At 56.3% G+C, this 26,603-nt stretch overlaps 1 protein-coding gene across 5 annotated transcripts in view; it reads left to right on the plus strand.

Moving 5' to 3' along the window:
• Nucleotides 1–5,267: 5,267 nt before the first annotated feature.
• mto1 (mitochondrial tRNA translation optimization 1) overlaps nt 5,268–26,603 on the plus strand; it is a 97,785-nt gene continuing 76,449 nt past the window's right edge. Inside the window, exons 1-14 of one of the 5 annotated variants that reach the window (XM_072271437.1) lie at nt 5,269–5,384; nt 12,752–12,824; nt 13,813–14,059; nt 14,359–14,558; nt 16,794–16,911; nt 17,458–17,634; nt 18,472–18,584; nt 19,108–19,220; nt 20,197–20,387; nt 21,186–21,316; nt 22,024–22,228; nt 23,836–24,007; nt 25,232–25,350; nt 25,698–25,855. In XM_072271437.1, coding sequence (XP_072127538.1) covers nt 13,816–14,059; nt 14,359–14,558; nt 16,794–16,911; nt 17,458–17,634; nt 18,472–18,584; nt 19,108–19,220; nt 20,197–20,387; nt 21,186–21,316; nt 22,024–22,228; nt 23,836–24,007; nt 25,232–25,350; nt 25,698–25,855 — 1,941 coding nt within the window. In that variant the 5' untranslated portion in view covers nt 5,269–5,384; nt 12,752–12,824; nt 13,813–13,815. Of the gene's footprint in view, nt 5,385–12,751; nt 12,825–13,812; nt 14,060–14,358; nt 14,559–16,793; nt 16,912–17,457; nt 17,635–18,471; nt 18,585–19,107; nt 19,221–20,196; nt 20,388–21,185; nt 21,317–22,023; nt 22,263–23,835; nt 24,008–25,231; nt 25,351–25,697; nt 25,856–26,603 lie in introns of those variants that run through there. The other 4 variants (XM_072271436.1, XM_072271438.1, XM_072271439.1 and 1 more) reach the window with 4 other exon arrangements.

Here is a 26,603-nt window from a genome sequence, read left to right on the forward strand (position 1 = left end):
ATGTGGCCATCTGGGAGGCTGGGAGACTCCAGGACTTCCCACATCTGACACCCAGTACAGAACACTGGCCTCACAGGCATACTTACTGTTTCTAGTCTACACAGGTAACCTACCTCGCCTCAACCTGTTATTGCTGAAGCCCCATTGAGCCAAAGCCCTTCTACTCTCTCCCCCTCTACTCGAATGCCCGCTCTGTAAAACTGCCTCCATTTAACCTCTTCGCGCTGGTCTAACTCGCTGACGTCCATGCGCTTGTGCAGTTGTCCCTCTTACTCAATATCAGCGAGATCAAGGAGCTGATTATTGACTTCAGGAGAAGGAAACCAGAGGTTCATGAGCCAGTCCTCATCAAATGATCAGAGGTGGAAAGGGTCAGCAGTTTTAAATTCCCCAGTCTGATTATTTTGGCAACCTGTCCTGGGCTCAGCATGTAAACACAATGACAAAGAAAGCACAGCAGCACTTTTACTTCCTTGGGAGTTTGCGAAGGTTTGACAGGACACCTAAATTGTTAACAATCTTTTATAGATGTTTGGTGGAGAGTAGATTGACTGGCTGCATTACAGCCTGGTATGGCAACACCAAAGCCCTTGAATGGGAAAATCCACAAAAAAGAGGTGGATATGGCCAGTCCATCACTGGTAAAGCCCTCCTCACCTTTGAGCATATCTGTATGAAACATTGTTGCAGGAAAGTAGCATCTACCATCAGAGACCCCCCCCCACCACTTGTGCTCTGTTCTCGCTGCCCCCCAGGAAAAAAGTACAGGAGCCTCAAGACTTACACCCTTCAACCATCAGACTCTGAACCAAAGTGAATAACTTCACTTGCCCCATCACTGAAATGTTCTCACAACGAATGGAATCACTTTCAAGGACTGTACACCTCTTGATATTTATTGCTTTATTTATTATTATTATTATTTCTTTTTTATTTGCAAGATTTGTTATCTGCACTCAAGTTGAACATCCAAGTTAGGTGGTCTTTTGTTGATTCTGTTATGGTTATTATATGATAGATTTATTGAGTTTGCCTACAAAAATGACTCAGGGTTGCATATGGTGACATATATGTACTTTGATCATAAATTTACTGTGAACTTTGAACTTTAACTGCCTGAGGCAGTAGAGGTGCTGGTGAACTTTCTTGGCAGTGATGTTTACATGATTGGACCAGGAAAGGCTGTTGGTGATCTTCACTCCTGCAAACCTGAACCTATCAGCCTCAGCACTGTTGATGTAGATTACAGTTTGCACAGTGGCTCCCTCTCTGAAGTCAATGAGCAGCTCGATTGTTGACGTTGAGGGAGTAGTTCTCTATGTCACTAGGCTCTCTATCTCCTTCCTGTACTGCGAATCCTTGTTATTTGAGCTATGACCCACTACAGTGATATCTGCAAACCTGTAGCTCTTAACCTCAAAACTGTCTGTGGGAACTTGTTAACTGGAGTTGGGATAAGATCGCTTCACTCTTTGGGATCAGACCGGGCCCATGGGAAGACAGATGTGGAGGTTGAAGATTCAGATTTATTTATCACGTGTACATCAAAACATACAGTGAAAAGCATTGTGGGGCAGCTGCAAGTGTTGCCCCCACATTCAGGCACCAAGTTCAACTTTATTGTCATCTGTCTGTATGTATATACAACCACGTTCCTCCAGACCACAGTGCACCCACAAAACTGAAGTCACACACAGCTCATAAATGAAAATATTACCATAAGTAGGTTGATAAAGTATAATTCAAATGTAGTGAGCAGCACAGGTATACAGTAAATGGTACTGTAAACAGCTCGCTGGCCTAGTGACGAGACCTTGTTGGTGGAGGGTATTCTTTCGTCTCAGAGCCCAAGGGAAGAAGTTGTTACCCAGTTTGCTGGCCCTAGTCCTGAGGCTCCTCTACCTCCTTTCCAACGCTAGTGGGTCAAAGAGATTGTGGGATGGTTTGTAGAGATCCTCAACAATGCTTCCCCTAGAACCAGAATCAGAATCAGGTTTATTATCACCCGCACGTGACGTGAAATGTGTTAACTTAGCAGCAGCGGTTCAATGCAACACATAATCTAGAAGGAAAAAAACTAAATAATAAAATAATAATAAATAAATTGCGGTATATGTATATTGAATAGATTGAATATCGTGCAAAAAACAGAAATAATATATATTTAAAAAGTGAGGTAGTGTCCAAGGGTTCAATGTCCATTTAGGAATCGGATGGCAGAGGGGAAGAAGCTGTTCCTGAATCACTGAGTGTGTGCCTTCAGGCTTCTGTACCTCCTACAATAGACACTGCCTTCCTCTAACACTTGTAAATGTCACAACTTGTAAATAACACTGCCCCCCCCACCCCCGCCAGGACAGGCTGCCTTTGGGCCTCCAACTTTCAGTCACTGGCAGACATTCGGCCTCCGGCTTGCCGGCATTTGACCTTCAGGCTCTGGCCTCTGATGTCAATTCCAGGATTAGCTGATCAAATGACCTTGAAATCAGGGCCTTAACCTTTATGAACCTCCAACCCTTGGACTCATCGACAGGGGCAGGGGGGTGTCACAGGCCCTTGTGCCTCTTGCCAACAGAGACCTTTGACCATGGATCTGCTAACCTTGGGGGGGGGGACGGTCACTAGTCCTTGTCCACAGGATCAGCTGAGCACAGGGATTGCTGGTCTTTGTCCTCAGTACCTGCTGACCCGATATCCTTCCATGGGGATCACTGGCCTTCAACTGTGGAGCTCTCTGACCTGGACTACGAACACCGGCTCCTGCCCCTGATCTTGAACTCCCTCATCCCTGCCCCTAAACCCACATCCCCGTGCTGCCCCCCCAGTCTACCCCTACAAGCCCGACAAGTTGTTCTGAGCCCGGTAGACCATCAGTGGCTTTGTGCATGACCAACCCTTGCACCTTCGATCATCTGGAGCAAACCATTGATGGTTACTGGTCAGTGTCCAGCACCCAGGGACAGCTCTTCAGACCATGAAACAGCCCCTGACCGGACGTAACAAGACCTGGACCCCATCTCAAGTGTTTCACTCCAGCGAGAAAGCATCCAGCAGTCACTTGTTGACAAATGGTTACTTGTGTACTTATCCCTGCTGGGGCATAGGCCGCCAACAGTAGCTTGCTGAAGTGGTCTGTCCTGGGCTAAGCTTTCATGTTGTCTCCATGTGTAGCCCACCTTGGTGGTGTACTTTTCCACTGTTCCCTTACTGCGGCCGCACTGTAACTGAAATGCTCCCACACACATTGCCTTTGTTACCATGCAGCTGGAATTTTCTTTTACATGATGATTTATTCAAGTGCCATGCATTTTTCTGGCTGTGAAAATATTTCCTGGTCAGAGCCATGGTTGGACCGTGCAGCTGTAAAAAAAAGATTAGAGGAAACATTGATCCTCCCTGTCTCAGGCATGAGGTCCTTGCAGCTTCTGTAGGCGTCGCTGTGGCACTTAATTTTTTTATGGGATAGGGTTGCTTGCCTCTTGCCCAATTCTCCTCCTTTCCCACCCAGGCGTGGGACCGTCCATGTCAGATTTCCTGACGGTCAGTGGCCTTACTGATATCCTGGGGATCGTTACCAACCAGAAACGGAACTCCAGTGTCCACAAGGAACAGGCGACGGGCCACAGATCCCGGGGTGAATAACTCCGCATAACCTGCTCCACATCTACAGTTCAGGGGTGCGACAGAAGACCCCCCACTCCCCTAACAACCTAGGAATCAGGTTCAATGTCGCCAACATACATCACGAAATTTGCTGTCTTTGCAGCAACAGTACAATGCAATACATAAAAACAGAGAAAAAACTTTAAATTACAGTAAGTATACATATTGAATAGTCAAATTATATAAGTAGTGCAAAATAGAAATTTAATAAGTCATGACGTAGAGTTTAGGGCTCAATGTCCATTCAGAAATCGGATGACAGAGGGGAAGAAGCTGTTCCGGAATCACTGAGTGTGTGTCTTCAGGCTTCTGTACCTCCTTCCTGATGGTAACAATGAGAACAAGACATATCCTGGCACAGATTGAAGGTGAGAGTGGAGAGATCCCACTGGAACCTGAGGGGCAACTTTTGTTTTCACCCAGAAGGTGGTCTGTATATGGAATGAGCTGCCAGATGTTGATGCGGGTACATTAACACGGACAGGTCGGTGCATAGGAAAGGTTTAGAGAGATCCGGGCCAAGCATAGGCATGTATCCCTGGCTTATGGCCAGCATGGACCAGCTGGGCTGAATGGCCTATTTCCACCCTCAGGACTCTACAAATATCCAGGACACAGTAGCCACTTGATTCCAGCCGGTGGCACATTCCCGGGATCTGTTACTCTCTGTGTCACGGTGCCACGGTGGCATTGGGTACCATGGTAGCACTCAGCTTGGGATGTCGGGGTTCAGAATTCAGTTTTGGCGCCATCTGTCAGGAGTTTGTACGGTCTCTCCATGACCCGTTGGGCTTCTTCCGGATGCTCCGGTTTCCCCTCACATTCCAAAGACGTGTTGGTTAGTAGGTTAATTGCTCTGTGATTAGGCCCATTCCTTGCTGCATCTCTGAACAAACAAACAAACTCTCCCAAACACCTGGATTACATCCCAGCCTGTAACCCACTCCCAGGGATCTGTTATTCTATCAATAAACCCCAGAACCCCTGGATTAGATCCCAGCCTGTAACCCACTTCCAGGGATCTGTTATTCTATCAATAAACCCCAGAACCCCTGGATTAGATCCCAGCCTGTAACCCACTTCCAGGGATCTGTTATTCTATCAATAAACCCCAGAACCCCTGGATTAGATCCCAGCCTGTAACCCACTTCCAGGGATCTGTTATTCTATCAATAAACCCCAGAACCCCTGGATTAGATCCCAGCCTGTAACCCACTTCCAGGGATCTGTTATTCTATCAATAAACCCCAGAACCCCTGGATTAGATCCCAGCCTGTAACCCACTTCCAGGGATCTGTTATTCTATGTATAAACCCTGAATCCCTGGATTAGATCCCAGATTGTAATTTACACCTGGCGATCTGTTATTGCAGATATAAACCCAGTGACCTCTATATTAGATCCCGGTATGTGATCTACTCCCGGAGATCTTTTCCTCTACGTGTAACACCCCCAACCCCATCCCCCTGAATCCAGGATTAGATCCCAAACTGTAACCGAGTGCATTTTGTCCCACGTACAGGGGGTGAGATCGGCTGCTGTGCTGCTGTCGGGCTGCAGGCGGCGGAGCCGGGGGAGGCCGTCCGCTCAGTGCCCCTGCTGGCGAGGCCATCCCGTCCACGGCCACCGCTCTGTGCGCTTGACTCGGCGCCGGGAGTGCGGTATCCGGGTTGCGGGGACCGGGGACCGTGTCTGCTGAGGCCACAGCAGGCGCACCCGAGGTTGGTTTTGATATTTGCGGGGTGGATTTTGCTGAGATGCGTTTTTTGCAAAGACGCGTTCGGAGGAGAAATTGGTTTTTAAACTTTCGTACATCCTCCCTGTCAGCTCCCTCTTTCACCCATCTCTCTCTATTTGACCCTAAGGCAAACTCCCCTACAACTTACTCCGGCTCTGTCACCCTCTCCCCCTACGTCACCCCCTCCCTCCCCGACTCCGTCACCCCCTCCCCCTCCGTCACCCCCTCCCCTTCGTCACCCCTTCCCTCCCCGACTCCGTCACCCCCCCGTCACCCCCTCCCCTTCGTCACCCCCTCCCCCTTCGTCACCCCCTCCCCCTTCGTCACCCCTTCCCTCCCCGTCTCCGTCACCCCCCCGTCACCCCCTCCCCCTCCGTCACCCCCTCCCCTTCGTCACCCCTTCCCTCCCCTCTCCCCCTACACCCCCCCGTCACCCCCTCCCCTTCGTCACCCCTTCCCTCCCCGACTCCGTCACCCCCTCCCCTTCGTCACCCCTTCCCTCCCCGACTCCGTCACCCCCTCCCCTTCGTCACCCCCTCCCCCTTCGTCACCCCCTCCCCCTTCGTCACCCCTTCCCTCCCCGTCTCCGTCACCCCCCCGTCACCCCCTCCCCCTCCGTCACCCCCTCCCCTTCGTCACCCCTTCCCTCCCCGACTCCGTCACCCCCTCCCCCTCCGTCACCCCCTCCCCTTCGTCACCCCCTCCCCTTCGTCACCCCCTCCCCTTCGTCACCCCTTCCCTCCCCGACTCCGTCACCCCCTCCCCCTCCGTCACCCCCTCCCCTTCGTCACCCCCTCCCCTTCGTCACCCCCTCCCCCTTCGTCACCCCTTCCCTCCCCGTCTCCGTCACCCCCCCCGTCACCCCCTCCCCCTCCGTCACCCCCTCCCCTTCGTCACCCCTTCCCTCCCCGACTCCGTCACCCCCTCGCCCTCCGTCACCCCCTCCCCTTCGTCACCCCCTCCCCCTTCGTCACCCCTTCCCTCCCCGTCTCCGTCACCCCCACGTCACCCCCTCCCCCTCCGTCACCCCCTCCCCTTCGTCACCCCTTCCCTCCCCGACTCCGTCACCCCCTCCCCCTCCGTCACCCCCTCCCCCTCCGTCACCCCCTCCCCTTCGTCACCCCCTCCCCTTCGTCACCCCTTCCCTCCCCTCTCCCCCTACACCCCCCCCGTCACCCCCTCCCCTTCCGTCACCCCCTCCCCTTCGTCACCCCCTCCCTCCCCGTCTCCGTCACCCCCCCGTCACCCCCTCCCCCTCCGTCACCCCCTCCCCTTCGTCACCCCCTCCCCTTCGTCACCCCTTCCCTCCCCGTCTCCGTCACCCCCTCCCCCTCCGTCACCCCCTCCCCTCCGTCACCCCCTCCCCTTCGTCACCCCTTCCCTCCCCCTCCCCCTCCGTCACCCCCTCCCCCTACGTCACCCCCTCCCTCCCCGTCTCCATCCCCCCTCCCCGTCTCCATCCCCCCTCCGTCACCCCCTCCCCTTCGTCACCCCTTCCCTCCCCGACTCCGTCCCCCCTCCGTCACCCCCTCCCCCTACGTCACCCCTTCCCTCCCCGACTCCGTCAACGCCTCCCCCTCCGTCACCCCCTCCCCTTCGTCACCCCTTCCCTCCCCGACTCCGTCACCCCCTCCCCCTCCGTCACCCCCTCCCTCCCTCCCCGTCACCCCCTCCCTCCCTCCCCGTCACCCCCTCCCTCCCCTTCTTCTGTCACCCTCTCCCTCCCCGTCTCCGTCACCCCCTCCCTCCCTGTCTCCGTCCCCCCTCCGTCACCCCCTCCGTCCCCGTCTCCGTCCCCTCTCCCCCTCCGTCACCCCCTCCCTCCGCTCCTTCTGTCACCCTCTCCCTCCCCGTCTCCGTCCCCTCTCCCTCTCCGTCACCCCCTCCCTCCCCCCCCGTCTCCGTCCCCCCTCCGTCACCCCCTCCCTCCCCCCCCGTCTCCGTCCCCCCTCCGTCACCCCCTCCCTCCCCGTCTCCGTCTCACCCTCCCTCCCTGTCTCCGTCCCCCCTCCGTCACCCCCTCCGTCCCCCCTCCGTCACCCCCTCCGTCCCCGTCTCCGTCCCCTCTCCCCCTCCGTCACCCCCTCCCTCCGCTCCTTCTCCGTCTCATCCTCCCTCCCTGTCTCCGTCCCCCCTCCCTCTCCGTCACTCCCTCCCTCCCCTCCTTCTGTCACCCCCTCTCTTCCCGTCTCCGTCCCCTCTCCCCCTCCGTCACCCCCTCCCTCCGCTCCTTCTGTCACCCTCTCCACCCCCTCCCTCCCCGTCTCCGTCACCCCCCCCTCCCCGTCTCCGTCTCACCCTCCCTCCCTGTCTCCATCCCCCCTCCCTCTCCGTCACTCCCTCCCTCCCCTCCTTCTGTCACCCTCTCCCTCCCTGTCTCCGTCCCCCCTCTGACACCGCCTCCCTCCATGTCTCCGTCCCCCCTCCCCCTCCGTCACCCCCTCCCTCCCCGTCTCCGTCCCCCCTCCGTCACCCCCTCCCTCCCCGTCTCCGTCTCACCCTCCCTCCCCGTCTCCGTCCCCCCTCCGTCACCCCCTCCCTCCCTGTCTCCGTCCCCCCTCCCTCTCTGTCACTCCCTCCCTCCCCTCCTTCTGTCACCCTCTCCCTCCCCGTCTCCGTCCCCTCTCCCCCTCCATCAACCCCTCCCTCCGCTCCTTCTGTCACCCTCTCCCTCCCCGTCTCCGTCCCCTCTCCCTCTCCGTCACCCCCTCCCTCCCCGTCACCCCCTCCCTCCCCGTCTCCGTCTCACCCTCCCTCCCTGTCTCCGTCCCCCTTCCCTCTCCATCACTCCCTCCCTCCCCTCCTTCTGTCACCCTCTCCCTCCCCGTCTCCGTCACCCCCTCCCTCCCCGTCTCCGTCCCCCCTCCGTCACCCCCTCCCTCCATGTCTCCATCCCCCCTCCCCCTCCGTCACCCCCTCCCTCCCCGTCTCCGTCCCCTCTCCCCCTCCGTCACCCCCTCCCTCCCCGTCTCCGTCCCCTCTCCCCCTCCGTCACCCCCTCCCTCCCCTCCTTCTGTCACCCCCTCCCTCCCCTCCTTCTGTCATGCCCTCCCTCCCCATCTCCGTCCCCCCCCATCTCCGTCCCCCCCACCATCTCCGTCCCCCCCACCATCTCCGTCACCCCCACCATCTCCGTCACCCCCTCCCTCTCTGTCCCCCTCCCTCTCTGTCCCCCCTCCCTCTCTGTCCCCCCTCCCTCTCTGTCCCCCCTCCCTCTCCGTCACCCCCTCCCTCTCCGTCACCCATCCCTCCCCGTCACCCCCTCCCTCCCCTCCTCCTGTCACCCCCTCCCTCCCCATCTCCGTCACCCCCTCCCTCCCGTAACCCCCTGCCTCTCCGTCACGCCCTCCCTCACCGTCACCCCCTCCCTCCCCCATCTCCATCACCCTCTCCCTCCCCGTCTCCATTCCCCTTCCCTCTCCGTCATCCTCTCCCTCCCCTCCTTCTGTCACCCCCTCCCCTCCTTCTGTCACCCCCTCCCCTCCTTCTGTCACCCCCTCCCTCCCCATCACCCCCTCCCTCTCCGTCACCCCTCCCTCCCCTCCTTCTGTCACCCCCTCCCTCTCTGTCACCCCACCCGGCTCTGACCTGAGAGAGGGCTGTTGGACACTGATATCCCTCCCCCCCCCCCCCCCCCCCCGGGTCAGTCAGAGGCTAATTGCTGCACAGTGGCTAACTTGGAACGTAATTGTGTTCTCGGGGCAAATGGCCTCGTTAATCTTGGTGGGGGCAATTAGGCAGAATTGCCGCTGGGGGTGATTGTGAGCAGGAGATCAACATGATGGGGCCAACATCGCGAAGTCACCCAGCGTGGAAACAAGCCCTTCGGCCCAACTGGTCCCTGGTGACCCATATACCCATCTAACCCAGTCTGTTTGCCAATGTTGCACTGATAACCCTTTAAACCTTTCCTGTCTATCTACCCATCCTCGTGTCTTTTAAACATCATGAATGTACCTGCCTCAACCATTTCCTTTGGCAGCTGGTTCCATGTAGGACCTCCCTCTGGATGAAAACATTCCTAACACAGTTACCCAGCTGCTCAGGACTCTCCTGAGATTCCCAATGGTTTGGTAGATTGGTTTATTGGTTTCACATGTATCTACATCCAGTGAAAAGCTTGCCTTGCATACTGTTCATACAGATCAGATCATTACACAGTACATTTTGTTGAACGAATATCGTTCAATAGTCTTAACATGAAGCTCCCTCCACATGCCCCATCACACACTCCCGGGGTCAGACACAGAGTGAAACTCCCTCCACACCGTCCCATCACACACTCCCGGGGTCGGACACAGAGTGAAGTTCCCTCCACACCGCCCCATCACACACTCCCGGGGTCAGACACAGAGTGAAACTCCCTCCACACCGTCCCATCACACACTCCCGGGGTCGGACACAGAGTGAAGTTCCCTCCACACCGCCCCATCACACACTCCCGGGGTCAGACACAGAGTGAAACTCCCTCCACACCGTCCCATCACACACTCCCGGGGTCGGACACAGAGTGAAGTTCCCTCCACACCGCCCCATCACACACTCCCGGGGTCAGACACAGAGTGAAACTCCCTCCACACCGTCCCATCACACACTCCCGGGGTTGGACACAGAGTGAAGTTCCCTCCACACCGCCCCATCACACACTCCCGGGGTCAGACACAGAGTGAAACTCCCTCCACACCGTCCCATCACACACTCCCGGGGTCAGACACAGAGTGAATCTCCCTCCACATGCCCCATCACACACTCCCGGGGTCAAACACAGAGTGAAACTCCCTCCACACTGTCCCATCACACACTCCCGGGGTCCGACACAGAGTGAAGCTCCCTCCACACCGTCCCATCACACACTCCCGGGGTCAGACACAGAGTGAAACTCCCTCCACACTGTCCCATCACACACTCCCGGGGTCAGACACAGAGTGAAACTCCCTCCTCACCGTCCCATCACACACTCCCGGGGTCAGACACAGAGTGACACTCACTCCACACCGTCCCATCACACACTCCCGGGGTCAGACACAGAGTGAATCTCCCTCCACGCCGTCCCATCACACACTCCCGGGGTCAGACACAGAGTGAAACTCCCTCCACACCGTCCCATCACACACTCCCGGGGTCAGACACAGAGTGAAACTCCCTCCACACCGTCCCATCACACACTCCCGGGGTCAGACACAGAGCGAAGCTCCCTCCACACGGTCCCATCACACACTCCCGGGGTCAGACACAGAGTGAATCTCCCTCCACGCCGTCCCAACACACACTCCCGGGGTCAGACACAGAGTGACACTCTCTCCACACCGTCCCATCACACACTCCCGGGGTCAGACACAGAGTGAATCTCCCTCCACACCGTCCCATCACACACTCCCGGGGTCAGACACAGAGTGAAGCTCCCTCCGCACCGTCCCATCACACATTCCAGGGTGAAACACAGGTTTGGTTCACGGCCCTCATTTCTGCCTTTCTGGTTGCCTTTGGTCTGCTGCGTTTCCTCTGCCCTTGATGTGTCGAATGAAAGCCATGTGGTTTGACAGGAGGAGGAGTCTTTACATTGAGGCTCGTGGTCTCAGTCTTTCTCTGGCTGACTTTGAGTCCACTTGTCCGTCAAAGGTACACAGGTGCAGTTTTGTCTTTCAGCTTCCTCTCAGTTTTCACTACTGTTAGCCGTGCAAGTCCCAGGCGGAGATACCTGAGTTTGACATATGGTTCCTTTTTCTTCTTGGCAAAATTCATCACCACCCTCAACATTCAAGGTTCTCTTACCTTGCCGTCCTTGACTGTCCTCCTGACTAGAATATAGTGTCCTGCACTCTGTCCAGTTGGTCTTTAAATTGTCAGATGTGGACTTGCTCTCAAACCGCTCTTCCCAGTTGACTCTCCCTCGTTCCTGCCTAATGGTCTGGTAATTTGCCCTGCTCCAATTTAATACTCTCCCGCTTATGATTATCTATTGCTGTCTTAAAACTTAAGGTCACTGTTCCCAGTGTAAGGTTGGTAACCTGGCCACCAGATCCACTACAGCTCCTCCTCCTGTCGGACTATCAACATTTTGACTTGAGAAACCCTCCTGGATGCACCTAACAAGTTCTGCCCCGGTTTAAACATCTTGCAGAATGAAGGTCCCAGTTTATTTTTGGGAAGCTGAAGTCTCCCATGACACAACCCCATAGTTTTTACACCTTTCCTTCATCTGTCTGCGTATCTGTTCTTCAATGTCCTGGTGGCTATTGGGGGTCTGTAGTACATCCCATCAGAGTGATTGCAGTCTTCCTGTTTTTGAGCTCAACCCAAATAGACTCAGTGGGTGAGCCTTTCATTCTGTCCACTCTGAGTGTAGCTGTGATAGCGTCCCTGATTAGCAGTGCACTCCCCCACCTCTTTTACCTCCCTCTCTAAAGCATCGAAACCCTGGCAAGTGCCTATTCCTTTCCCTCTCTCAACCACGTCTCTGTAATAGCCACAACATCATAGTTCCATATGCTGATCCCTGCTCCAAATTCATCACCTTTACCTATAAATTTCCTAGCATTAAAATACACACACTTCAAACCAGTTGTCCCATTGTATCTCAGACTTTGCTTCTGCCTGTAATCACAGACATCCACCTTCCTGTCCATCCCTCCACTTTCTGACCTAGTTTTCTGATTCCCACTCCCTGCCAAGCTTGTTTAAACCGTCCTGGTCAGTACTGGTGAACTTCTTGGCCAGGATATTGGTTCCCCTCAGGCTTGGGAACAACCTGTTGCTCTTGCACAGTTCACTCTTGGCCCCAGAAGAGGTTCCAATAGCCCAAGAGCCTGAAATGCTGCCCCAACACTGGTTCCTCAGCCGTTCATGCATCTGTACTATCATCCTAATCCTGCCCTGACCAGCACACGAAACTGGGAGTCATCCAGATATTGCAACCTCAGAGGTCCTGTTCTTCAGCCTCCTTCCTAATTTCCTCCAGTCTGCACCATGACCTCTGGCTGCTCATTCTCTCCTTTGAGAATATTCTGAGACATCATGGACCCTTGCACCTGGGAGGTAACACATCATCCTGGCCACAGAATCTCCTGTCCGCTTGCTAACCGTCGAGTCTCCTATCACTATTGCTTTGCCGGGCTTTACCCTTCCCTGCTGAGCCTCCGAACCAGCCACAGTGCCCAGCTCCTGCTGCTGTGTTGTGATGGGTCATCACCCCCACCCCTCAGCCACAGAAAAAGGCGTGTACTTGTTGCTGAGGGAATGGCCACAGGGGAAACCTGCACTGACTGCTGAGTCCTTTTGGCCATCCACTGTCCGAAGCCTGTACTCTGGGTATGACCTCCTCAGTAAAAGGTTCATCTTTGATGTTTTCAGCTTCTGGGATGGCCCTTCCACCTCCATTTCCTCGACTTTGTCAACCAGGTGAAGTTGGGTACACTTCTTGCAGGTATAGTCATTGTGGAGACTGTTATGTAACCTGAAATCTCTCATATCACCTTAGGAGCATTCCACCACCTTAAACATTCTACCGACACTGGACTAAGGATTTACAAACAATAACATACATTTACCTTTTGTTACCCATTCTTTCTCTCTGAAACTGTTGAGTCACTTACTCAGCCTCTTCAACTTCTCAAGTCAAGTTCCACAATCATAAACAAGCGATAGCAAATTACTCAACAGCCTTAGCCTCTGCCTGTTGAGCCGAAGCCTGACCACTCTAACACTGGCCCACTCCAACAATGGCTCCTCCTCTTGCACGTCGCTGCTTTTTATTGGCAAAAGTAAAAATTTCTCCCAATGAGCCCTTGTTCTTTTCAGATGTGTCTCTCCCCCCATGCCTCCCCACTACTCCTCCACCCCCACCTTCCTGGCAAGTTACCAGTGGAAGCAGTGAGAAAGGCCGATAGCCGACACCAACAACGCGAAGCAAACTTCTCACTAAACCTTGGTACATGCGACTTATAAACCAGCAGCAAGGCACAGACACACAATCTGTCTATCACTCAGGCACAGAGAGTGTAACTCTCTCTGTCTCTCTGCCTGTCCCTTGTCTGTCTCTGTCTGTCTCTCCGTCTCTTTCCCCCTCACCTCTGCATCTTATTGTTTACCTGCACTTGCTTTGTAATTGTGGCACTTCTTTATGCATTCTGTTATCGCTTCCCTGTGTTCTACCCCAGCACATTGTTGTAATGGATTGATCTGTATGTGAACAAAACACACTTCAGGCTTTTCTCACTACCCCCCCTTGGTACAGGTGACAAGAATGAACCAACTCCAAATCCAGTTTCGTTGAGCTTCTGAGTCTGTGACTCGCCTCCCCGTTCCTGGTGGCACCCGGTTTGCGCTGCTCACCTAGCGGGAGTGTTATCGCCGTGGCTAGTGGGGGGGAAGCACTGGATGACTGACTCCCTGCCCTTCCATCTGTCTTGCAGGCAATGATCCCCGGACAAGTGCAGCGGGTGCTCCGGTGCCTCAGGCCCCCCCGGGGGTCCGGGGTGCGGGGGTTTCCCGGGAGCGTCGCCACCACCGGGGCAGCGGACCGGGAGATGGAGCAGGAGGAGCGGAGCGCCTACACTGTGGTTGTGGTGGGGGGAGGACATGCTGGTGTGGAGGCAGCAGCAGCAGCGGCCAGGGCTGGCGCTAGGACCCTGCTGATTACCCAGAAAGCAGCGAAGATCGGTACAGGATGGGGCGAGCGGGGGCACTGGAGATGGGGGGGGGGGGCGAATTTGACAGCGGGGTGGGAGAAGGACGGGAGAAACGACTCTTGGCTCCAGAGATCCCAGTTTTGGATTCATGTGCCAAGAGTGGAGGGAAGAGAGAGTTGGGGAGGGGTGAGAGAGCAGAGGAAAGAGGATTTGGAGAGGTGAGAAGAAGGGAGGAGGAGAGCGCGGGAGGGTGGGGAGTAGAGGAGGGAAGAGTGAGCCAAGCTCTGGATAAATGACCCTCACCCCCCGCCTGTCTGTTGCCCCCACCAGGTGAGATGTCCTGTAACCCATCGTTTGGTGGGGTGGGGAAAGGGCACCTCATGCGCGAGGTGGACGCACTGGACGGCCTCTGCGCGAGGATCTGCGACCGAGCCGGGATCCACTTCCACGTCCTGAACCGCCGCAAGGGACCAGCTGTGTGGGGGCTGCGAGCTCAGGTGGACCGAGACCTCTACAGGTGGCACATTCAGGTGGGAGTCCCCCATCGCCGTCCGATCAAACACTCCCAGGGTCAGACACAGAGAATCTCCCCCATCGCCGTCGGATCACACACTCCCAGGGTCAGACACAGAGAATCTCCCCCGTTGCCGTCCGATCACACACTCCCGGGGTCAGACACAGAGAATCTCCCCCATCGCCGTCCGATCACACACTCCCGGGGTCAGACACAGAGAATCTCCCCCATCGCCGTCCCATCACACACTCCCGGGGTCAGACACAGAGAATCTCCCCTGTCATCATCCGATCACACACTCCCGGGGTCAGACACAGAGAATCTCCCCCGTCGCCGTCCCATCACACACTCCCGGGGTCAGACACAGAGAATCTCCCCCGTCGCCGTCCGATCACACACTCCCGGGGTCAGACACAGAGAATCTCCCCCATCGCCGTCCGATCACACACTCCCGGGGTCAGACACAGAGAATCTCCCCCATCGCCGTCCGATCATACACTCCCGGGGTCAGACACAGAGAATCTCCCCTGTTGTCATCCGATCACACGCTCCCGGGGTCAGACGTAGAGAGAATCTCCCCCATCACCGTCCCATCACCCACTCCCGGGGTCAGACACAGTGAATCTCCCTCCACACCGTCCCATCACACACTCCCGGTGTCAGACACAGAGAGAATCTCCCTCCACACCGTCCCATTACACACTCCTGGGGTCAGACACAGAGAATCTCCCCCATCGCTGTCCGATCACACACTCCCGGGGTCAGACACAGAGAATTTCCCCTGTTGTCATCTGATCACACACTCCCGGGGTCAGACACAGTGAATCTCCCCTGTCATCATCCGATCACACACTCCCGGGGTCAGACGCAGAGAGAATCTCCCCCATCACCCACTCCCAGGGTCAGACACAGTGAATCTCCCTCCACACCATCCCATCACACACTCCCGGGGTCAGACACAGAGTGAACCTCCCTCCACACCGTCCCATCACACACTCCCGGGGTCAGACACAGAGTGAATCTCCCTCCACACCGTCCCATCACACACTCCCGGGATCAGACACAGAGTGAAACTCCCTCCATACCGTCCCATCACACACTCCCGGGATCAGACACAGAGTGAAACTCCCTCCACACCATCCCATCACACACTCCCGGGGTCAGACACAGAGTGAATCTCCCTCCACACCATCCCATCACACACTCCTGGGATCAGACGCAGGGTGAAGTTCCCTCCACACCGTCCCATGACACACTCCCGGGATCAGACACAGAGTGAAGCTCCCTCCACACCGTCCCATGACACACTCCCGGGATCAGACACAGAGTGAAGCTCCCTCCACATCGTCCCATCACACACTCCCGGGGTCAGACACAGAGTGAATCTCCCTCCATGCTGTCCCATCACACACTTCTGGGGTCAGACACAGAGTGAATCTCCCTCCACGCCGTCCCATCACACACTCCCGGCGTCAGACACAGAGTGAATCTCCCTCCACGCCGTCCCATCACACACTCCCGGGGTCAGACACAGAGTGAATCTCCCTCCACGCCATCCGATCACACACTCCCGGGGTCAGACAGAGAGTGAATCTCCCTCCACCACCGTCCCATCACGCACTCCAGGGGTCAGGCACAGAGTGAATCTCCCTCCACACCGTCCCATCACACACTCCCGGGATCAGACACAGAGTGAATCTCCCTCCACACCGTCCCATCACACACTCCCGGGATCAGACACAGGGTGAAGTTCCCTCCACACCGTCCCATGACACACTCCCGGGGTCAGACACAGAGAGAAACTCCCTCCACACCGTCCCATCACACACTCCCGGGGTCAGACACAGAGTGAAACTCCCTCCACACCGTCCCATCACACACTCCCGGGGTCAGACACAGAGTGAAACTCCCTCCACACCGTCCCATCACACACTCCCGGGATCAGACACAGAGTGAAGCTCCCTCCACACTGTCCCATCACACCCTCCCGGGGTCAGACACAGAGTGAAACTCCCTCCACACCGTCCCATCACACACTCCCGGGATCAGACACAGAGTGAAACTCCCTCCACACCATCCCATCACACACTCTCGGGATCAGACACAGAGTGAAACTCCCTCCACACTGTCCCATCACACTCCCGGGGTCAGACACAGAGTGAAGCTCCCTCCACACCATCCCATCATACCCTCCCGGGGTCAGACACAGAGTGAAGTTCTCCCTGCTCCATTTTCTCTCCATCATTCTCAGGAGGAATTGGCCAGGATTCCGGGGCTGCAGGTAAGAGAAGGCTCCATCGAGGATCTGCTGATCTCAGAACCCGACGCTACGAGACCAGGAAAGTGGCGAGTACGAGGAGTTCGGCTCGGTGAGTTTGGAGAGACGAGGGAGAGAGGGAATGAGAGAAAGGGGTTGGTGTAAAAAGGTCTGAGTGGCTAGGCGGAGGGTGGAGGGAAGGTACCAGAGGTGGAAATGTAACAAAAGAAGGAGGGAAGAAGCAAGGTTGGGGTGTTGTGAGGAGGGAGGGAAAGAGGAAGAGGTGGAAAGAGGCACTTGAGTTGGTGAGGGAGTGGGAGTCAAAAGTTCTGTTTCCTACCCCTGCATCGTCACCTGCCTTCCCCCATCCTCACTTCCCTCTCTCCTCCCTCACCTCCCTCCCTCTCCACCCTCATCTCTCCCCCTCATGCCATTCTCACCTTCCCTATCCTCACCTACCTTCCTCCATCCTCCCTTCCTTCTTTCCCTCCATCCTTACTACCCTCCCCCCCTCCTCCCTCACCTCCTTCCCCTCCCTCCATCCTGACCTCCTTCACCCCATCTCCCCTCCCTCCCTCCATACTCACCTCTCCCTACCGTCCTCCCTTCCTTCCCCTGCTCCCCTCCCTCCGCTCTCAGTCTCTGCTCTGTCCTGCAGCGGATGGGTCATCCGTCCTGTCTCCGTGTGTTGCTCTGGCCACTGGCACCTTCTTGCGGGCGGAGATCTTCGTGGGTCTGGAGCGGCGCCCGGCTGGCCGGCTGGGGGACAGGCCGTCGATTGGTTTGGCTCAGACGCTGAAACGGCTTGGCTTCCGTCTGGGCCGGCTGAAGACGGGTAGGGAGTCCGGCGCGGCGTTTGTACATGTGTCTGACCCCATCTGTGTGTGTGTACGTGTCGCAGTGTGTGAGCGGGTACACCTGCTCAGGTGTGTGTGTGTGTCACTGAGAGAGTGTGTACCTGCGTGTTTATCTGTACTTGTTCTCCCTGTATTTATCTGTTTGCCCAAAGTACATTTATTTTCAAAGTATCTATACTATATACAACCTCGAGATTCATCACCGTACACGCCGCTGTAAAACAAAGAATCCGTGTAGAGCCCATCTGACACCCAGTCACACTCAGAATGAAAGCTGACGAAAATGAATCCACAGCCACCAACCGGTTCATCGCTGTAGCCGGTGCAGGAGCCCGATCGTGATGGGCCGCTGCCTTAGTTCAGCGCAAAGACAAGTAAACCTTGTGCAGCAGCGAGCTGACACCAGCCTATCCTTTGCCTCTGGCCCCAACACCTGACCTTTTCAATTTGGCTCGGTGCTTAAAACAGCCACACTTCGTCTCATTCCTTGCTCTGAGGCCGGAGCCTGCTGCCTTGACTTGGCCTGTACCTGCCATGCCCCAACCCTACTGCACCTCCCAGGGTCTATACAACTAGGCGTGTTTTCGGTGTGAACTTCCCACCTCACCCCTACCCTCCACCCCAAACCCTCTACCCCCACCCTCCATCCCCTACCCTCCACCCCTACCCTTCCCCCCACCCTTCACCCCCTCACCCCTTCCCCCTCCTTCCTCCCCTCACTCGCTGCCCCCCTCTCTCTCTGTTTCCCACCCTGCCATTTCTTCCTCTCACCCAACCATGCCTGAGTCGACTGACCGGATGTTTATGCCTGACAGGGACACCTCCTCGGATACAGCGGGACACCGTAAATCTCGGGGTGTTGGAGACCCACAGGGGGGACAGCCGACCCATCCCCTTCAGCTTCCTCAACACCAGCGTGGCCATTCAGGTGGACGATGGGGGAAAAGAACTGAGGGGAAGAGAGACATGGAAAGGGGGGAGGGAGAGGTGGAACGGAGGGAGGGAAGGAGAGGTGAAACGGAGAGGGGGAGGGAGAGGTGGAATGGAGGGGGGAGGGGGAATGGAGAGGGAAGACAAGGATGGGATACGAGGGAGGGATAGGATTGGATGCAAGGAGGGAGGGGGCTGAGGATGGAGGGAGAGTGAGGGGATGGGAGAGAAGGTGCGATGATGGGGAGAGTAGTAATGGTGAAGAGAGAGGGGTACCTGGTTGGGGAGATGTGGAGGGAGAGAGGGGAGTGGGTGGGATGAGGAGAGACAGGCGGAGTGTGTGAGGGTGAGGAGGGAGAGAGGATGTGCAGGTGTGAAGGCAAGGTGGGAGATGGGGGAGCGGATAGGGGGATGAGGAGGGGAGAGGCAGAGTGAGAGAGGGTGGGGGATTGAAGAGGGACGGTCAGAGAGGAGTACAGTACTCAATAACTCTCTTCCCCCCCCCCCAACATTTTCTCCAGCCAGATGAGCAGCTACCCTGTTACCTCACCCACACGGGTCCTGAGGCTGAGCGCCTCGTCAGAGAGAATCTGCACCTCAACCCTCACGTCCAGGAGACCACCCGCGGACCTCGGTAATCAGAGCAGATCCCTCCCCCCCACCCGCCTCTTCGCCACACACCCCCTTCTTGTCTTCACCACGCGGCCTCTCTCTCTCCCCAACCCACGTGGCCTCTCTCTCCCACTCCCTCAAAGCGGCAACTCCCCCTTCACACTTTCTCCACCACCCCCCTCTGTCTGTGTGCGTTTGCGAGTGTTTGTGTGTCAGAGTGTGTGTCTGTGTGACTCTGACTGTGTGTCTGTGTGACTCTGACTGTGTGTCTGTTGGTGTGTGTGTGTGTCTGTGTGACTGTGTGTGTGTGTGAGTGTTTCTGTGTGACTCTGACTCTGAATGTTTGTGTGTCTGTGTGTGTGTATGACTGAGTGTGTGTGTGTGTCTCTGTGTGACTGTGACTCTGACAGTGTTTGTGTGTCGGTGTGTGTCTGTGTGACTGTGTGTGTGTGTGTGAGTGTTTCTGTGTGACTCTGACTCTGTGAATGTTTGTGTGTCTGTGTGTGTGTGTATGACTGAGTGTGTGTGTGTGTGTGTGTGTCTCTGTGTGTGTCTGTGTGACTGTGACTCTGACAGTGTTTGTGTGTCGGTGTGTGTCTGTGTGACTGTGTGTTTGTGAGTGTTTGTGTGTCTGTGTGTGTGTGTGTCTCTGTGTGTGTCTGTGTGACTGTTACTCTGAGAGTGTGTGTGTGTGTGTCGGTGTGTGTGTCTGTGTGACTGTGTGTGTTTGTGAGTGTCTGTGTGACTCTGTGTGTGTGTGTGTCTGTGTGTGTCTGTGTGACTGTTACTCTGAGAATGTGTGTCGGTGTGTGTGTGTGTCTGTGTGACTGACTGTGTGTGTGTTTGCGGAATCCGCCTCACCCTCCCTGCTCACTTCGACTTCCTTTCACCCCCTACTCTTCCTTGCTGTATCCCCCATCTTCCCTCACCCCACTTCCTCTGTCCCCCCCTCCCCAACCCTCTCTCCGTTCGTAACTCTCAGCTCACCCCCACCCCAGGTACTGCCCCTCCCTGGAGGCCAAGGTGCTCCGTTTCTCCGGCCGCTGCCACCAGGTGTGGCTGGAGCCTGAAGGTCTGTGCTCGGACGTCCTGTACCCCCAGGGTCTGTCCACCACTCTCCCACCTGTCCTGCAGCAGCAGCTGGTCAACTCCATTCCCGGCCTAGAGACGGCCGAAATCCTGCAGCCTGGTGAGTGAGGAACAGGGTGACCGACCGGTGGGGAGAGGGGATGAGACAGAGGGCTAGGAGGGCAGAAGAGGGGAGGGACAGGAAAGACAGGGGAGGTGGGTGGAAGGAAGGAAGTGGGAGAATAGGAGAGCAAGCGGGGAGAGAAAGCAAAGGAGGAGAAGTGAGGAGGGAGGGAGGGGGAAGGACTTGAGGATAGGTAAGGATTGGGATGATGAAAGTTGTGTAGATGGCAGGGAAAGAAAGAAGAAGTTTGAGGGAGAGTGGAAAGGGAGGGGAGGGGGAAGAGGACAGTGAAGAGAATTGGGAGGTGGGGCGAGGGGAAGGGACGACGAGGTGACAGTGGTGAAGGAAAAGATTAGGTGACAGAAGAGAAGTTGGAGGGGTGAGGAGGTGGGGGTAGAGCTCATTGGTTTATAAGGAGTGGAAGTTTTACTTTCCCCTTCTTCCCTCTATTCCCTGCCCTCTCTTTAATCCCCCTCTCAACCCCCACCTCCCAACCTGCCATCAATCCTTCTCCCGCACCCCCTTGCAAACCCTTTCAAACCCCATTCTCCTCTCCCCCTCTTTCCCCCTCCCCTCCCTCTTTTCCCCTCCTCTCCCTCTTTTCCCCCTCCCCTCCCTCTTTTCCCCTCCCCCTCTTCACCCCCCTCCCCTCTTCTCCCCATCCCCCTTCAAACCCCATTCTCCCCTCTCTCTCCATCCTCCCCCTCTTCCCTCTCCTCCCCATCTCTTTCCTCTCCCCCTCCCCACCCTCTCCTCTTCCCCCCTCACACTGCCCCTTTCTCTGTCTGCCCACAGGGTACGGGGTACAGTATGACTATGTGGACCCCCGACAGTTGACCCCCTGGTTGGAGACCCAGGCAGTTCAGGGTCTCTTCCTGGCAGGACAGATTAATGGGACCACTGGCTACGAGGAGGCAGCTGCTCAGGTAATCTAACAACCCCCTGTCCACCCCCGGGGCTTCCATCTGTGGGCAGCTTCCTGTCCCTGAACCCTCAGCACTGCTGCGTTCAGATTGTGCAGTTACCCTTGGCAGACCCTCCCTCCCTCCCTGCCCCGACTCCCTCACAGGCGGCGGGATCGGGCTGTGCATCTTCAAGGACAGTGCGCACTCCCCCTTCCCTTTCATCCCCATGTTTTCCTACTCTGCCGCTCTTTGGAGAGTCTTCCCTCCTCGTCACCGACTGTGTCCTGCTCGGGGAAACTCTGCATGGCCCCCCCGGGGCCGCTTCTCCCCTCCCCGTTACTGACTGTGGGATCGGACTGTGCACAGCAGCGCAGGAATTCCTCCCGCTACCCCGGTGGGGACAGTGGGATCGGACTGTGCTCTTTACCTGTGGTGGTCCGCCCTCACCAAACCCCACCGCTCACCATCTGTGGGATTGGTCTGTGTTCCAGACCACAGCACCCACCACTTCACGTGGATGGGAGGGGGGAACCTGGCGGTGAGGCGGGAAATGCTGGCGTTAGTGGTGGGAATGTGGATGCAGAATTTATTAGTGGACCAGTTCACAGCTCTCTCCATCTCCCACCTTTCCCCACCTCCTCTCTACCCCTCCCTCCATCTGCTCCTGTCTTCCTCTCTTCCCCCCATTCCTTCCCACTCTCTGTCCCCACATCTCCCCCAAACTCCAGGGGCTGATCGCAGGCATTAACGCCGCCCTCTGTGGGCGGGGGTCTAGCCCGTTCGTAGTGGGACGGACCGAGGGGTACGTTGGGGTGCTGATTGACGACCTGACCACGCTGGGCACCAATGAACCCTACCGCATGTTCAGTGGGCGGGTGGAGTTCCGGCTCGGGCTGCGGCCAGACAACGCGGACCAGAGGCTGACCGCCAGGGGTAGGGATGGACCAAGGGAAAGGAGGAGCGGAGGGTAGGGCAAGGGATGATGGAGGGAGTGGGAGTGGGGGGGAGGATGGAGGGGTAGACAGTGTGAATTGGGGAGAGGGTAAGAGGATGAAGGGGAATGGGGATGGTCGAAGATGGGAGGAATGTACAAAAAGGGAGGAGAACAAGGGAGAGGAAATAGTGATGGCATGGGGAGGGGGAAGGGAAGGGTGGAGGGTGTTGGGGGGGAGGGTGTGGATTGGGGAGTGGGAGGGTTAGCGAAGGGTCTATTGGGAGTGAGTGGGCAACCCTTTCCTTGTCATAGTCTGTTCACTGAGGTTCCCTGATTCATTCCCTCTGTCACTGGCTCCACCCCTTTAATGATTCCAAACCATCTTTGGCCAACGCCTTTGACTCCAAACCTTCCAATGTACGCACAGCAGTCTGTGTGTCACCCCATACTGGCTCTGCCCCTCTCTATATCCAGCCCCTTTCTAACTCTGCCCCTCTATATATCCGGCCCCTCGCTGGCTCTGCCCCTCTGTATACCCTACCCCTCCTGACTCTGCCCCTCTCTATATCCAGCCCCTTTCTAACTCTGCCCCTCTATATCCAGCCCCTCACTGGCTCTGCCCATCTGTATACCCCACCCCTCCCAACTCTGCCCCTCTGTATATCCCACCCCTCCCGACTCTGCCCCTCTCTTTATCCGGCCCCTCGCTGGCTCTGCCCCTCTGTATACCCCACCCCTCCCGACACTGCCCCTCTGTATATCCCACCCCTCCCGACTCTGCCCCTCTCTTTATCCGGCCCCTCGCTGTCTCTGCCCCTCTGTATACCCTACCCCTCCTGACTCTGCCCCTCTCTATATCCGGCCCCTCCCTGGCTCTGCCCCCTGTATACCTGCACCTCCACTCTGTCCACCACAACAGATAGGATCTCCCGGTTGCCACCCACTTCAACTCTGCTTCCCACTCCCATTCGGATATGTCCATACATGGCCTCCTCTACTGCCATGATGAGGCTAAACTCAGGTTGGAGGAGCAACACCTCATATACCGTCTCGGTAGTCTCCAGCCCCTTGGTATGAACATAGAATTCTCCAACTTCTGGTAATTCTCTCCCCCTCCCTTCCTCTATCCCTATTTCACATCACCTCCCTCATAGTTCCGCCTCCTTCTACTACTGCGCATTGTTCTCCTGCCAATCACCTCCCTGCTTCCCCTCCCCCACCCCTTTGTCTTAAAAATTACTGTTTTTTTCGACTACCAGCATTCTTCAAACCCTCCCCAAAGTTCTTCCTTCAGTCCTGACGAAGGGTTTCGGCCCGAAACGTCGGCTAATCTTTTCAACTGATGCTGACTGACCTGCTGAGTTCCTCCAGCGCATTGTGAGTGTTCTCCTGTATACCAAACCTCTCTCCGGCTCTGCCCCTCTGCACCCCCACCCCCCAGATCTGCCCCCCCGTATATCCCACCCATCTCTGACCCTGCCTCCCTCCCACTCTGCCCCTCTGACTCCACTCCTTCCGAGGTACGTACAGCGGATCCGCGGCTCCCTCTCTGACTCCTGCTTGCAGTCACTGGCTCTGCCTCCTCTGACCTATTCTGTTGTGCCAGGTTACGCGGAGGCGGGCTGTGTGTCCTGGAAGCGGCAGCAGGAGGCTCTGCGTGTCAGTCAGGCCCTCGAGCACGGATTGGCTACCCTCAAGTCCGTCTGTTACTCAGGCACCCAATGGCTACGCCTCCTGCCGGAGACAAAGGTCAGCCCAGAGCGCAGTGACCGGCCCAGGTCAGTGGGATGCAGACAACGTTCCCTCTAATTTATTTACAGCTGCACAGACCGACTATTGCTCTGAGCCAGATCTTTTTACACTTAAATTTTCTTTTGTAATATGCATATCAGACAAACACAAACCACAGCTCACAACTCAAGTAAACGATGTTAGGCAGTCAAAACAACTGGCAGGCGCAATGGCAAAAGCAAAATGTTTGACCTAGATGGCATTGGCGTTCAGCAGGCCAGCAGTTCATTAACAATGAGCTACCGACTTCCATTCTGTGTTTATTGTTGCAATTTCCAACAGTGTTGTAACTTGAAACACTGACAATGTAAATAGGTTGAAACTCAAAGCATTTCAGAGTAAAAGTTGTGGTATGTTCCTGAGGATCCCGACTACCGCAGCGTGAAGGTGTCTAGGTCCCAGGAGGTGCGGGAGTTACTCGAGTTCACCCGGTCCCAGACGGTGGGTAATTTATTCTTGGGACCTCAGTGATGTCTAGAAAATTTATATTCATTAACACATTAATTACAGGGTATTTGACAATTATATTAACCTAGATGCCAAAATTATATTAACAGCAGCTAACAAAATTCCAGCTTTGCGGTAGCAAATGGTATGTGCACGTAAGCATTTCGGTTACTGTGCAGCCATGCACCTGCACAGTGTAGTGGGATCAGTGAATGTGGGGCCCCTTTTGGGGAGGAGGTGTAGCTGGGATTGGGGGAAGGGTAGAGAATGTGGGTTGGGAGAGGTGAGATGTGTAGATGGGAGTTAGGAAAGAGATGAGAGTCATGGGATGTGGAAAATAAATGGGGCGGGGAGGGAGGGGAAGGAATGGTGAAGGAAGGGGGAACCGAGAGGCAGCGGGGTGCAGGGGGAGGTGGAGAGAGGGTGTGGGCAGAGAAAGGAGCTAAGGATGTAGTGAGGGGGAGGCAATGTGTGAGCATGGAGAGGGAAGGAAGAGACTGCGTGGGATGGGGGAGGTGGAGGGAATTGGATGGTGTTGGTGCGGGGAACAGAGACAGAGTGATGAGACGTGATGGAGAAGTGGGGTGTGTATTGATGGAGGGGGCAGGTGGTAGATGGGGAGAGGGGCATATCTGGTAGGAAAGAGGGGGGTTGAGGGAGAGGGAAGGCAAGGTGGGAGAGTGAGTAGGAAGAGGATGGGATGTGTGAGGGGAGGTGTCTGACCCCGGACCTGTCACCTGACCTCTCACTGCCCCCTCCCTCAGTGCTTTGGAAATGCTACGCCAGCCAGGGGTGGAGCTGAGGACGCTGGTGGACGCCCTCCCACACTCTCTTGGTTCCCTTCCTACCGAGGGGCAACTCGCTGACAGACTCAAGATTGAGGGTGAGTGAATGGGGAGACACAAATCCCTCTCTTCCTACCCCTTCCCTTTCCGTCTCAATCTGCTCCCACTCTGCCCTACCCACCACTCTACCCCTTCACTCCTCCCCTCGCCTTCACTCCATCCTCCCTCCCTCCCTCCTATTCTCCCTCACTCCATCCTCCCTCCCTCCTATACTTCCTCACTCCATCCTCCCTCCCTCCCCTCCCCCTCTTCACTCCATCCTCCCGCCCTCCCTCCTATTCTCCCTCACTCCATCCTCCCTCCCTCCTATTCTCCCTCACTCCATCCTCCCTCCCTCCATCCTCCCTCCTGTTCTCCCTCATTCACGCCCTCTTCCTCCCCGCAGCTGTTTATCAGGGCCTGCTGCTGCAGCAGCAACAGGAGGTGGAGGAGGTGAGGAGAGACGAGGGAATGAGGCTTCCTGAGGATCTTGACTACCACAGCGTGAAGGTGTCTTTGTCCCAGGAGGTGCGAGAGCTCCTTGAGTTCACCCGGCCCCAGACGGTGGGTAATTTATTCTTGGGACCTGTCACATTGTCCCTGTGACCCCTGTCTCCCAGTATCATGTGTCACTGACTGTATCCCCACTGACGTTAATCCAGCTCCCCCACACCGTCCCTCAGTGACCCCTCTCCCCCAGCACCCTGTCACTGACTGTATCCCCACTGACGTTAATCCAGCTCCCCCACACCATCCCTCAGTGACCCCTCTCCCCCAGCACCGTCACTGACTGTATCGCCACTGACGTAAATCCAGCTCCCCCACACCATCCCTCAGTGACCCCTCTCCCCCAGCACCCTGTCACTGACTGTATCCCCACTGACGTTAATCCAGCTCCCCCACACCATCCCTCAGTAACTCCTCTCCCCACAGCACCGTCACTGACTGTATCCCCACTGACGTTAATCCAGCTCTCACACACCATCCCTCAATGACCCCTCTCCCCCAGCACCCTGTCACTGACTGTATCCCCACTGACGTTAATCCAGCTCCCCCACACCATCCCTCAGTGACCCCTCTCCCCTAGCGCCGTCACTGACTTTATCCCCACTGACGTTAATCCAGCTCCCCCACACCATCCCTCAGTGACCCCTCTCCCCCCAGCGCCGTCACTGACTGTATCCCCACTGACGTTAATCCAGCTCCCCCACACCATCCCTCAGTGACCCCTCTCCCCAGCACCTTCACTGACTGTATCCCCACTGACGTTAATCCAGCTCCCCCACACCATCCCTGTGACCCCTCTCCCCCA

This window comes from Mobula birostris, chromosome 11 (assembly GCF_030028105.1).
Source record: "Mobula birostris isolate sMobBir1 chromosome 11, sMobBir1.hap1, whole genome shotgun sequence".
Lineage (NCBI taxonomy): Eukaryota > Metazoa > Chordata > Chondrichthyes > Myliobatiformes > Myliobatidae > Mobula > Mobula birostris.